Below are 12,672 nucleotides of genomic sequence, written 5' to 3'. Positions count from 1 at the left end.
TGGCTCTGGCTCTGGCTCTGGCTCTGGCTCTGGCTCTGGCTCTGGCTCTGGCTCTGGCTCTGGCTCTGGCTCTGGCTCTGGCATAGGCAGGCCTCCATACTTTGATATCAAAGGTTTTCCTGAGTTGCCTTGTGCTGTGGTGAGAAATGCAGTAGGGATGGGAGAAATGACAGACATCATTTCTGCCACATTCCAGTGGCTAGAATAGAAGCAAGACCTTAGATGCAGCTTCTAGGAGGGGTCAGACAATGGTGGAGATGCAGGCAGACATCAAGGCTGGGCCAGAAACTCCTAAAACCAGGATGTACGGTCCACAGTGACAAGCAGGAAAGTACGACTTGGGAGAGAGGGATGGAAACTTGGGAAGAGGTGAAATGTTCTACATGGATCCTCAAGAGAACACTTTCAAAGAGCTACAGGTAGTACACCTGGCTGGAGACAGGCAAACACACACACACACACACACACACACACACACACACACACACAAAGGCTCTGGTCCAGAGCCTCAGCAGGGCTGAGCAAAACCAGAGGAAAGTGGGGATTGAGTATGTTTGGCTGATGGCACTCTTCAAATGTTAGCACAGTTCACAAAGTTACTAACCACTCTCACCATGGTTCTCATAGGTTCATGCTAGCCCTCTTCCACAGCCTTGGGAAGACTTCTGTTCCCATCGGGCCTCCTCCTGAGCACACCCTTTGCTGGGATCCATTCTCTGCAGGTGGCATCAGCCCCTACTATGCAGGCCCTGTGTGGATTCTCATCAGCATTTGCTGCAATTTGAGTGCTGTCCTGTCTGATTAGTCATCTCTCCCATTAGATCTCAGGTTCCATAGACCTTGTGTTGGTGAAGGTGTGCTCAGGATTGACAGGTAGCACACAGAGGGTGGTGACTCAGACGATGGGAGGGTATTGCCTGGGAGAAAATTGCTTTCCAAACGTTTACCACATGTACTGTACTTACTCTTGTATTTTGGTTTGTTACAACTCAGCTTTGGAAAGAGATGTGTTTATATCTAAAGTGACAGGAAGGGACAAGTGACCAACAATTTGGAGGCCCTGCAGGACAAGCCCATGGGGGATAGATAGGAAAGAGGACCGGCATTGAAGAGCGGCAGAAATGTTGCTAAGAAAGACGCAGAAAAGCGGAAGCTCACAGGAGTGAGGCCATAGTAGATCTCTGTTTGGGTGCAAGGGCTAAAGGACAGAGCCCAGAGTAGCACGGAGTAGCTAAAGCGCTAAGCCCCGCCCTCCGAGTGCCTCCAGCCCCGCCCCACGCGCTAAGCCCCGCCCTTTAGTCCGCCTCATACTCAATGCCTGGTGCCCGGAAACAGTGTCAACCTTGAGTACCGCCCATCCCAGCAGCCTTGTCCTTCCGTCCCTCCAGACTCCAGAAGTTCCGCCGAGCGGACACCTTAGCTTGTGAGTCACCGAGTTTGTACTTCTGCGCAGGCGTCCTCAGCCCACATCAGGCTTAGCTCCTGCGGCGAGACCGCCCTGCTGTCATGGCTCCTCTGCTGTTGTCGCTGCCGCTTTGTATTCTGCCGCCGGGTTCGGGCTCCCCCCGCCTGGTGTGCTACTGCGAGCCGGAGAGTGGTGGAGACGGGGACCGCGACGACTTCAACCTCTAGTGAGTGGAGTCTAGGGATGTGGGGTGCGGGAGCACAGCGGGCGCGGTGCCTGACAGCCCCTCCCACCCAGTGTGACGGACGCCGCGGAGCTCTGGAGTACCTGCTTCTCCCCCGACAGCCTGGCGACGCTCGTGAGTTACAGTACTGGGGATAGGAGACATCTGGGAGCTTGCCACCCTCCCCCTCCCCGTGGCAGTGGTTCTAATAGCATTTCCAGGGTAGGGCAGTTTGGAATGTCCAGTGGGTCCAGGGTCCTGGGCAGTTAGTGACAATTCCTTGTTCCCAGCAGAAAGCCCGATTTGGCCTAAGTGGGACTGAGGAGATCCATTCCCGGTTCAGGTGAGTTCCAGTTAGGGAGGCCATGTGAATGAGGAGCTTGGGGTAGTGCTAACACATCCTGGCCATAACACATATTTCCCGCCTTAGGGCAGCCTGCCAACAGCAGGCAGTGACTGTAAGCCTGCAAGAAGACAGAGCATTGATGACCCTTTCAGGGGATACCTCTGCCCTGGCCTTTGTCCTTTCCAAGGTGCCCAGCCCAGAGGCAGCCCCTAGGCTGCAGGCTTTGACTCTCAGCCTGGCAGAGCATGTATGCAACCTAGAGAGGCGGCTGGCAGGTACTGTATGTGTGGCACCTGTACCTTCCCTCGGGGGCATGCTTTTGCAGACCCTCCTGGCATTGAGTGAGATGCCACGACTCTCTCTCAGCTGCAGAAGAGACCGTCACTAGCCCCAGGAAGAACACACAACCGGCAGGCACTCAGTTCTTCTTACCAGGTAAGGGGCGGGCCTGGCATGCGGGGTGGGGCTGTTCTTTCTCTGGAACTGCCTCTCCAGATGCCTCATGGGAGAATCTTTCGAAGTGGACAGGGTTCTGTCCAGGGTTCTTGGGAGTTTAAGATTTCCCTGATTCTATTTTCTGGCAGAACTTGATCACCAGAGAGGCAGCTCTGGGCCTGGGGTCAGGAGACGGTGTCCAGGGGAGTCTCTCATCAACCCTGGCTTCAAAAGGTACTTGCCACCTGCCTTCTACCCTGGTCCCTTCCTTTTCCTCTGTGTATCACATCCTCTTGTCTTCTAGTAAGAAACCAGCTGCTGGTGTAGACTTCGATGAGGCCTGAAGACAGCAAAGCCTGTTTATCTGGCCGGGAGCCTGTCTGCAAGGAAAGGGGAGATCTAGGGCCCCCTAATCAGAGACACCCCTTGCTTCGCACCCCTTGTGGTCCTGCTGTTGGGCAAAGGTGCCTCTCATCCCTTCCCCGTCAAATAAACTGCTCCCTCGGGGAGAGATACTAGGCCAGACTTGACTAGTGAAGACTGGCCTTGGGGAGGGGCAGGAGAAGACCCCTCTGGTGCGCTGTGGAGCCCTTGGATGCAAACAGATGCACCAGGCTCTCAGCATCCAGAAGGCTCTCCTGCCTGGGTCTTAGGGCAGGCAGCAGAGCTTTCTCAGACCTACTGTGTTGATTCTGCGTGGCCAGCACAAGAGCTGAGAGGGTCCTGGTCTGGGACAGCCAGAACTCTCTAAGGCTTAGAATAGTGTCCCACACTTGCAAGCCCCACCCAGGTAGCACAGAGGCGTTGTCTTGGAGGCCACCACAGGGCATTAGACAGTAGAAGCCCCTTACAGGAGATATGGTTGGCCCACAGCCTGTGGCTGGACTGAGGAATGTAGGCCTGCCCCCACCCACTTGGCCAGGATCCCGGAGGCTGAGCCCCATGGAGCTCTGATCCCCACCCTCCTTGGCCATCCAGGGCACCCCGCCCAGCTCTGGCCTGACTGGTTTGGGAGACAATCCAATCTCCTAGATCCCTGCCGTCTCTGTGCCAGGGCAGCTGTAAGGGGCCCCAGGCCTTTGTGCCACACCACGGAGGAGGATGAACTGTGCTTTGCGCAGTGGACTCTCTTGTCCTCATCTTTTGGGGCCACCGCCTTTAACTATGTTTCTCATCACAGGGTTGAGGTGGTGTAACTGCGGGTCTCTGGTCATCTGGACGTCAGGACACGGTTACTTGGGGGTAGAGATGCTTTATGGGGCTGCAGATGAGTGTCTGAGGGAGGGGGGTTAACGGGGGTGCACAGCAGGCCGGTAGGCGGCCAGGATCTCTGCGCTGTGTGGACACGTATACTTGAACTCTTTCTTCTGAAATGCACTGTCCAAGTAGCGGCGAACGCAGGACAGTTCCGCGGGGATGGGCAGCTGGCGGAAGTGCGCGCACACGGTCTGTGGGTGCAGCGGAGCGTAATGAGGGTCTCACTCGATGGCCCCCTACCCACACCCACACCCACACCCTACCTGCTGGTCCCTCACTCACATCCACAATGTGCAGCTTGGGTAGCAGCCTGCAGTCAGCCAATGTGAACCGGTCACCATCGAGAAAGCTGCGATGGGACTCACGAAGATGTGGCTCCTGTGCCAGTTCATGGTCCAGTGGTGCACGCAGGTAGCTGTCCAGCCTGGTCAGGGCCCGGAGCAGCTGCTGATACAGGGCTTGGGGGCAATGGTGACCATGAGGACTCAGCCTTGACCTTGGGCTAGTCCTCCTGCCTGGACCGGCTGGCCTGTGTCTCACCATTGTCCTGTGTAGGCACTGGGTTCTTGATGAAGGCAGAGAACTTGTGGAAGATGTCGTTGCCCGCTGTGTTGGACTCCCTGTACCTGGGTGCCAGGCTAGGGAAGCTATAGGTGTGAATAGTTTGAGAATTCCAGTCAGGCCCCCAGTACACTGTGCCTCAAAGCACCCTTCCTAGGCGCTCTCCCAGGTGTTCCCCAAGGAGGTCCCATCTCTGCCCTCCTGCCCCATCAGATGCTCACTCAGGTGGCCTCAGCGTCTCCTCCAGAAACTCCTCGATCTGCAGTGTGTCTGTCTTGACATCCCCATCACACAGCAGGATGGGCAGCTGTGAGCCTGGTGCGAAGTCCTTCAGCACATCCAATGCCCTGTGAACACCAGGCAGAATGGAGGTGGCTGGCCCGAGGTGGGCAGAGGCCAGGGAAGGGTCCAGGGTGGTGTCTCACCTTCGAGTGTCCACCGTGGTGAGCGTGAAGGGCACACCCTTGAGCAGTAGGACCATGAAGAGCCGCTGACAGGAAGGGCAGTGTCCTATGCTCTCACCATCCTCGCTGGCCTGGGCGGGTGGAACAGAGGTGTTGGGCTCTGAGCAGACCCAGGAATCCTGACACCTGGCTGGGTGGAACTCTGCCTCCCACTGCCATTGGCTCTGGAGGCAGGCTAGAGCTCTGGCCTGGTCGGGCATGGCATCTACAAGTGTCTAATGAGAGCCCTTGAACTGATCGCTGGAATGGGGAGGACAAAAGAAGTTGGGAGCTTAGAGGCCTGGGGTCCTGCCAGAGGGCTTCAGTCACAGAGGCTGGCTGCAGGGTGGGGCAGGCCAGAGATTCACCCTCTAGTGATTAACCCACACAACTGGGTCTTGAGGCTAACAGCTCAGGGAAGGAAGGAAGGAAGGAAGGGAAGAGACCAAAGAGGAGGCCAGCCCCTGCTCCCACTCAGATCTGATCCCCTGGCAAGCCCCCAGCCTGGCACATGATCCTGAATCTCTAACTAAATGTCAGGTGCCAGCTACCAGATTGACACCTCCTCACCACGAAGCTTCCTCCCAGAGCTGGGCCAGGTGAAGAGCGGGACCGGGCTCTCTGATCCTCCTCATGGTGGCTCCTTGCCCGGGATGCCTGGCTCTACTCAGCCCCGTGTGGGCAACTTAAACCCACAGGGATAGAGACCTAGGCACCATTAGGAAGACCCACCCCTCCTCCCAAACCACAAGAAAAAAGCCCAGCCCCCCTCCAGCCCAGCCCCCTTCCAGCCCAGCCTGCCCAGAACCTTCACAAAGAGCTGGAGCTTGGTGGTTTCAGCCATGGTGGGAGCTGAGGCATCCGGGCGGGCGGCAGAGCAGGGCACAGGGTGTGCCTTGGGAGCTCTTTAAGTCTCTCTGATGCCCCACCCTCTCCAGGCAGTGGGCCCGCCCCACGGAGCCACCTAGGCAACAGACAGGTTGCCAGAGCAGGGCCAGCTGTCTGTACAAGACCAGAGTGTCCTTGCTACCAGTGACCACAGGGGGCCTGAGTCTCAGGGCCAGTTGTGAGTATGGGAAGCTGGCTCACAGCAAAACACTGACGTCTCAGTGTGATTGTGGGGGAGCTAGTGTGGTGAACACACACTGGGTCGATGTCAGCCCAGGAGCTGTCTCGCAGCTTTCTGGGGCTCATTCTCCATTCCCAAGTCCTTATCCTAGAAAGTCAGCCAGGGGGTGGGAATGAGTGGGAAATGCCTCAGTCTACCTGTCTGTGGGAGAGATGCCCCCTCCCACTGACAGAACCCAGTCAGATAGGGCGGACCCACATTCCAAACATGTTCGTGGCCGGTAGGCTGATAAGCCTGGTTTTGGTGTTTAACCCAGCGGAGCAGTGGACTCCGTGCCCCCATCCTGTCCACACAGGCTCAGAGCAGCTTTCTTACTCTTCTTAACCCTGACCTTTGGTTGGCACCAGGAAGGGTTAGAAACTACCACCTAGTGTCTGAAATGGGGATGAGGTCCCCAGCAGGAAGGAAAGGGACAGTATGGTCAGATCCTACCAGGCACAAATCTGCCATCCGGCCTTCCCATGCCCACTGGGCTTCACAGTGGGAGTGCCCTTGGCATTGTTTGTGTCTCGGCCTGTGTTTCACAGCAGCCGCCATCCAGGAGAGCTGTCCTTTAGAAACCTGTGCTCACAGAGGACCAGCACTGCCCACTGGCTAAGGCCAGGACCGAGGGGTTGCTTTCCTATCTCCGGTAGGCTGGTGCCATCTAGGCTACACTGTGCAGCCACGGTGGCTCCGTACCTGCCCACTCACCTGCTCACATGCCTGACTCCTAGTCAGGGCCTCAGCTGTGCCAGGCCTCCCTCCTCCTCAGCCCTGCCTGGTCATTTCCCTGACCTCAGCCAGAGCTGAAGTGGAACACAGCTCTGACATCCTTGGAGCCTGGATTTGTGTCAGAGTCTCCGTTCCCCCTCTATCTGACTCTTGACTCCTGGAGCCAGTTTTATTTTGGCTTCTTACTGACACGGTCAGCTTTCTGTTTTGTGGTTTTCTGTCCTTTGCAGGTGACAAATCATCACTGTGGGGCAGCCCTGAAGCCTTTCCTAACTGCCAGTGGTCACCAGACACCGTATTTATATATTTTTGCAAAGCTGACCTTACAAATCCACAGGGAACATGAGTGTGCCTTAGAGAGAAAGAAACAAGCCAGAGTGACGCACGCCAGCTGGCTCTTCCTTGCTTCAGAGGAGCTGTAGCCATGTCCTGTGTCAGTCTGTGGGTAGTAGGAGCCATCGGTGCTCTGCTCCCATGCTTGCAGCTTCCTGAACTTAGCTACAGTTGCCCCCCCCCCCAAATCCAGGGTCACCACAGCACCACTGAGCTGTGTCCCCCAGGGTACCATCATAGAGAATGGACAAGAGATGGGCCCACATGTGCATGCCAACAGAGGCTGGTATTATAGGTTTGTTGTACTGGAATCTTAACCTCCTGAATCTGTGATTTTTTTTGGGGGGGGTGGGGGTGGGGGTGGGGAGAGAGTGTCCTTAAAGAAGCAATCAAATGAAAAATGAGACCATCCAGTAGGCTCTAATTCAAAATGACTATGTCTTTTCAAAAGGGGAGTTTTGCAGCTAGGGTATTTTCCCGTGGCAGGGGAGATTTGAAGCCAGAGGCATGTGCACAGAACATCCTGTGAATATTATGGCAGAGGGGCAGGATGGCACGCCTATGCTCCACAGATTGTCAGTGTACAGCACAGTCTACAGGTAGGGGAAGGGCCTGGAACACATTTTTCCCCCCTCAGGCTTTTAATGGAACCAGCCTTCCCTAAGCCCAATCTCTCTTCTCTCAGTCTGGTAACCACAGCATACCAATATAAACGGAAAACACAGAGAACCGAAAGGAAGATTGCAGATCATGAGCCTCCAACTCACTGAGAGCAAGAGACCTCAGGAGGGAACTTCTGACAGGAGGAACAGACGCCGACTTCTGCTCTGTCTACACACACCACATGTACTTTCCAACCTGAGAATTTTTTGTTTTGTTTTGTGTTTTGAGTCAGGATTTCTCTGTGCAGCCCTGGCTGTCCTGAAACTTGTTCTGTAGACCAGGTTGGCCTCGAACTCACAGAGATCTGCCAGCCTCTGCCTCCCGAGTGCTGGGACCAAAGATGTGTGTCACCACTTCTAGTGGTGGTAAATATTCTAAAAGAAGGAGAAGAGAGTCAAGCCTGGTGATGCAGACCTGCCATCCCATCTACTTAAGAGGCTGAGGCAGGAGGATCATAAGTTCAAGGCCTGCCTGGGTGACACAGAGTCTCTAACAAAGTGGGTTGAATAGAGCTAGCTCAGAGGTAGAACAATTCCCTAGTGTGTGAGGTCCTCACTTCATCCCCAACTCCACCAGTACCCCACCCTCCAAAAACCTTACTGTAACCTGCCTTAGCTGAACCCATGACTTACCAGGCCATAGGATCTCACCCTGAAATCTCTAACACATCCATCCAGTATCCTCTGGAAGCTGGCAGACTCAGGACTGGCTTATGTCTCTCTCCTGGTACCTTTCTCTCCTGACACAACCAAGAGGGTCTCTTCTAGAAATCCTGTTCCTGTACAAAGTTGCAACGTTTTTGTTTTTGTTTTTAAGAGATACCGACTCATGAAGCCCAGGCTGTCCTTGAACTTCTGATCCTCTTACCTCCACTTCTCAAGTGCTGCGATTACAGGTGCATTTCACTGTGATGAAAAGAGACACAAACTGGTGAGGGACTAGGGTGAGGGGGCTGGGGTACACTGGAGTACTGGTCAAGACTTCCTCAGGTTTCTGAGCTCTGCCTGTAGAAAATACTTACGTGTGGTGACACTCCCATAGCGGCAGCAGAGCCTTGATCCTCCCACAGGGTTCTACCATAAACTGTCCCATCTCCCCAGACTCATGTGTTGAAACTCTCATAGTTATGGTACAGGATTAGGTGGGGTTTATCAGAGTGGATTGGAGTTAAGGGCGGAGCCCTCATAAATTGAATCTATAATCTTACGAAGGAGACCCATCAGGATTCCACATAGAGAACTCTGGTCTTAGACACCTAGTCTCCACAACTATGAGGAATCAACTGACCAGTAGTTCATGGGCCCCCAGCCCTCTGAGTTACTAAAGAAGCCCCAGGGGGAAGGGAGAAAGGTCTGGTCTGTGTGGTGTTCAGAAAGCAGGGGCAGCTCAGAAACGGTCAGGGCAGGGCAAAGGAACACAGGCTAAGCCGAGCCAGGCATGGTGGTTTATGCCTATAACCTCTGCATTAACCCTTCATGGGGGGTGGGGTGGGGACAGGGTTAGTTATGTCTTCTGGGAAAGTCTTAGTGAAAAATAAAGAAATATTCTGTAGTATATTTGTAAAAAAAAAAAAAAAAAAATACGGCATTTAGGCAACAGGCAGGCTGGACCACACACAGAGTTCCTGTCTCAGAAACAAACAACAATAAAAATCAATGGCCAGCATTGATGGCTTAGTGGTCAAAATCACCAGCCATTCCAACACAAGCCTAAATCCTGCCTCTGATGCCTGGAGCTGATGGCTGATGTACAAACAACTCTAAAAGCAAGGAATGTGCAGGTCTCAGCACACACATTCACATGCCCACACACACTCACACACTCAAATAATAAGGAAAAAATTAAGTGTGTTAGGTCCACAATGACATTATTTTAAATAGAGGAGGATTCCATGAGAGTGCCAACCAACACATGTAGAAAATGAAATAATCACGTCCTTAGCCTCATTGTCTCAGTCCTAAAGAGAAAAATGCTCCAGCTCCAGGACTCCTGGCATTGGCATATCATAACCCACAGTATTCTTCCCAAGAGATGTCCAACTCTATCAATCAGACCCACTCAAATCTCTGCACCTGTCAAACCTGTCCTGGGTTAGGGGCAGAAAAAAACCCAAACGACTCTGCCAGAGACCCCGCAGAGACCCCGCGGAGACCCAGCAGAGACCCCACAGAGACCCCCGCAGAGACCCCGCGGAGACCCAGCAGAGACCCCCCGCAGAGACCCCTGCAGAGACCCCGCAGAGACCCCACGGAGACCCCCGCAGAGACCCCGCCGAGACCCCGCGGAGACCCCTGCAGAGACCCCCCGCAGAGACCCTGCCGAGATCCCGCGGAGACCCAGCAGAGACCCCGCGGAGACCCAGCAGAGACCCTGCGGAGACCCCACGGAGACCCAGCAGAGACCCCCCGCCGAGACCCCGCGGAGACCCAGCAGAGACCCCGCGGAGACCCCTGCAGAGACCCCCCCGCAGAGACCCCGCGGAGACCCTGCAGGCATGAACAGAGGCAGTTACTGCTACTCTAACTGACCCTAGAAGGAGATTTTTTCTGTTTTCTTGCTTTTCTGTTTTTGTTTTTAGACAGTTTTACTAAGCCCATGTTGGCCTTGAACTATCGATCCTCCTCCTCTTGCTCCTGAGTGCTACAGTATTACCACCAAACTGGTTAGTTCTTTGTTAACTTGACAAAAGCTAGAGTCATCTGGGAAAAGGGATCCTCATTCAAAAAATATCTCCTTTAGATTGGCCTGTAGACAAGTTTGTGGGGGCATTTTCTATCTATCTATCTATCATCTATCTATCTATCATCTATCTATCTCTCATCTATCTATCTATCTATCATCTATCAATCTATCATCTATTCATCTATCTATCATCTATCATCTATCCATCCATCTATCTATCTATCATCTATCCATCNATCTATCTATCTATCTATCATCTATCCATCCATCTATCTATCTATCATCTATCTATCTATCTATCTATCATCTATCTATCTATCTATCTATCTATCTATCTATCTATCTATCTATCTGTACTGGGTAGTTTTGTGTCAACTTGACACAGCTGGAATTATCACAGAGAAAGGAGCTTCAGTTGGGGAAATGCCTCTATGAGATCCAGCTGTAAGGCATTTTCTCAATTAGTGATCATGGGGAAGGGCTCCTTGTGGGTGGTGCCATCTCTGGGCTGATAGTCTTGGGTTCTATTAGAGAGCAGGCTGAGCAAGCCAGGGGAAGCAAGCCAGTAAAGAACATCCCTCCATGGCCTCTGCATCAGCTCCTGCTTCCTGACCTGCTTGAGTTCCAGTCCTGACTTCCTTGGTGATGAACAGCAATGTGGAAGTGTAAACTGAATAAACCCTTTCCTCCCCAACTGCTTCTTGCTCATGATGTTTGTGCAGGAATAGAAATCCTGACTAAGACCCTATCTATCTATCTATCTTACTTACTTTATTTATTTATTCATTCTGAGACAGGGTTTCTCTGTGTAGCCCTGGCTGTCCTGGAACTCACTCTGTAGACCAGGCTGGCCTCAAACTCAAATCCGCCTGCCTCTGCCTCCCAAGTGCTGGGATTAAAGGCGTGCGCCACCACTGCCCTGCTTCTTTTCTTTTTAATACTTATTTTATGTATATGAGTACACTGTAGCTGTCTTCAGACATTCCAGAAGAGGGCACTGGATCCCGTTACAGATTGTGTTGCTGGGAATTGAACTCGGGACCTCTTGAAGAGCAATCAGAGCTCTTAACCACTGAGCCATCTCTCTAGTCTGGGCATTTTCTTCATTAATGATTGACAGAGGAGGGCATGCCCAGCCCACCGTGGGTGGGGTTGCTCCTGGGCAAGTGCTCTCAGATTGTATCAGAAAGTAGGCTGGAAGGAAATCAGGAAGCCGGGCTTCTCCATGGCCTCTGTTTCAGTTCCTGCCTCCAGGCTTCTGCCTTGAGTTCCCTCAGTGATGAAGCGAATGAGGAAACACTTTTTCTTCCCTGGAGGATTTTTGGTTGTGGTGTTTATCACAGCAATCAAAAGCAAACTAGGACACCTAGCTTTTCTTCCCCTCTTAACACTGCATGGTATGTCCCTCATTTAGTCCCAACAGACTTTTCACCAGATTGAAAACTTCAGAAAGTGAGTCCTTCCAGTTCCAGCTGCAGACCGGGCCATCTCCAATGGCCATAGACTTGATGGGCACTGGGTAACTGTAACCATTACTGGGTAACAGCAGATTTGTTGTAGGCTGGTCTGTTGACCGTTATCTTGTGACAAAGTAAGGGTAAGGGCAATAGTGCCAGCTGGCTCTGTAGCCCTGCAGGCTGCACACATGGTCACCCTAACTGGCCTCCAGCCTGTAGCCTGTGGCTGCTTGTTTAGCAGAAGCTTCTGGTCCATGGCCACCCAGATGTGTCTGTTCCTTCCAGCCCTGCTCAGCTCTTCAGCCTATTTGGCCTGAGTCGGGGATGGTGGTGCCCTCACAGCTCCCATGTCCTACAGCTTTTAAAAAAGCTACGTAGGAAATGCCTCAGGGTCCAGGGTGACAGCATTGTCCATGTTGTTTCCAGAGAGAGGTCCATGCATGTGGTGGTGGGGAACTGTGGGGCCAGGGTGCCAACAGCTCGGGGGTGATGTAGTTGCCAGTTCTGAGCTGCTACTTATTTCTGATGAGTAAGCTCAAGAAAAGTTGTGCCAACAGCCACAGGATGGGTGTGGTGACACACACCTTCCGTCCCAGCACTAGGAAGGCAGAGGCAGGCAGATTTCTGAGTTCGAGGCCAGCCTGGTCTACAGATTAATTTCCAGGACAGCCAGGGCTATACAGAGAAACCTTGTCTTGAAAAAACAAAAACAGGGTATTCCAAACCATGAGCTTGTGCAGAGGAAGTGGGGTATACTGTTCTTTTCTTGCAACTGTTCTGGAGGTCTCAAAATTAAGATGGTGGGGTTACACCTTAGGATTGTCACAACTTCAGAAGCTTAAAGCACTTCATCCAAATCTGTGTCCTGTCTTTACGGCAGGGATTAAGTGTGTTTCACTGGGTCCCAGGAGTCGAGGCTCTGAAGTCTCTTCTGGAATTCAGGATCCTGTTGTATGTGTGCAGGCAAGAGAACAACTTCAGGAGCCATTGCTCTGGGGCCTGCTGCACTTCTTGTTGTTTTTAT

General features: G+C 53.0%; 2 protein-coding genes across 4 annotated transcripts; one reads left to right on the top strand and one right to left on the bottom strand.

Moving 5' to 3' along the window:
* The first annotated feature begins 1,320 nt into the window (after positions 1-1,320).
* Positions 1,321-7,729, top strand: Paxx (PAXX non-homologous end joining factor). 3 transcript variants are annotated; one of them, XM_021194244.1, is made up of 7 exons: positions 1,321-1,631; positions 1,703-1,763; positions 1,922-1,971; positions 2,059-2,249; positions 2,341-2,409; positions 2,559-2,643; positions 2,714-2,928. In XM_021194244.1, exons 1-7 carry the CDS (start codon positions 1,507-1,509, stop codon positions 2,751-2,753), a joined length of 621 nt encoding a protein of 206 aa, XP_021049903.1. In that variant the 5' UTR covers positions 1,321-1,506; the 3' UTR covers positions 2,754-2,928. The 3 variants fall into 3 exon arrangements, with proteins under 3 accessions (XP_021049903.1, XP_029392909.1, XP_029392910.1); XM_029537049.1 differs by lacking the exon at positions 2,714-2,928 and adding an exon at positions 7,532-7,729 and having other exon boundaries at positions 1,391-1,631; XM_029537050.1 differs by having other exon boundaries at positions 1,391-1,631; positions 2,559-3,705.
* Clic3 (chloride intracellular channel 3) lies at positions 3,699-4,834 on the bottom strand. The gene is made up of 5 exons (XM_029537051.1): positions 4,653-4,834; positions 4,449-4,574; positions 4,207-4,313; positions 3,949-4,124; positions 3,699-3,857 (listed from the first exon to the last, which is right to left on the bottom strand). Exons 1-5 carry the CDS (start codon positions 4,706-4,708, stop codon positions 3,699-3,701), a joined length of 624 nt encoding a protein of 207 aa, XP_029392911.1. The 5' UTR covers positions 4,709-4,834.
* Positions 7,730-12,672: the final 4,943 nt, after the last annotated feature.

Source organism: Mus pahari, chromosome 3 (assembly GCF_900095145.1).
Source record: "Mus pahari chromosome 3, PAHARI_EIJ_v1.1, whole genome shotgun sequence".
Taxonomy (NCBI): Eukaryota; Metazoa; Chordata; class Mammalia; order Rodentia; family Muridae; genus Mus; species Mus pahari.
Note: the sequence above shows the minus strand (reverse complement) of the source record. Positions and strands in the feature narration are given on the sequence as shown.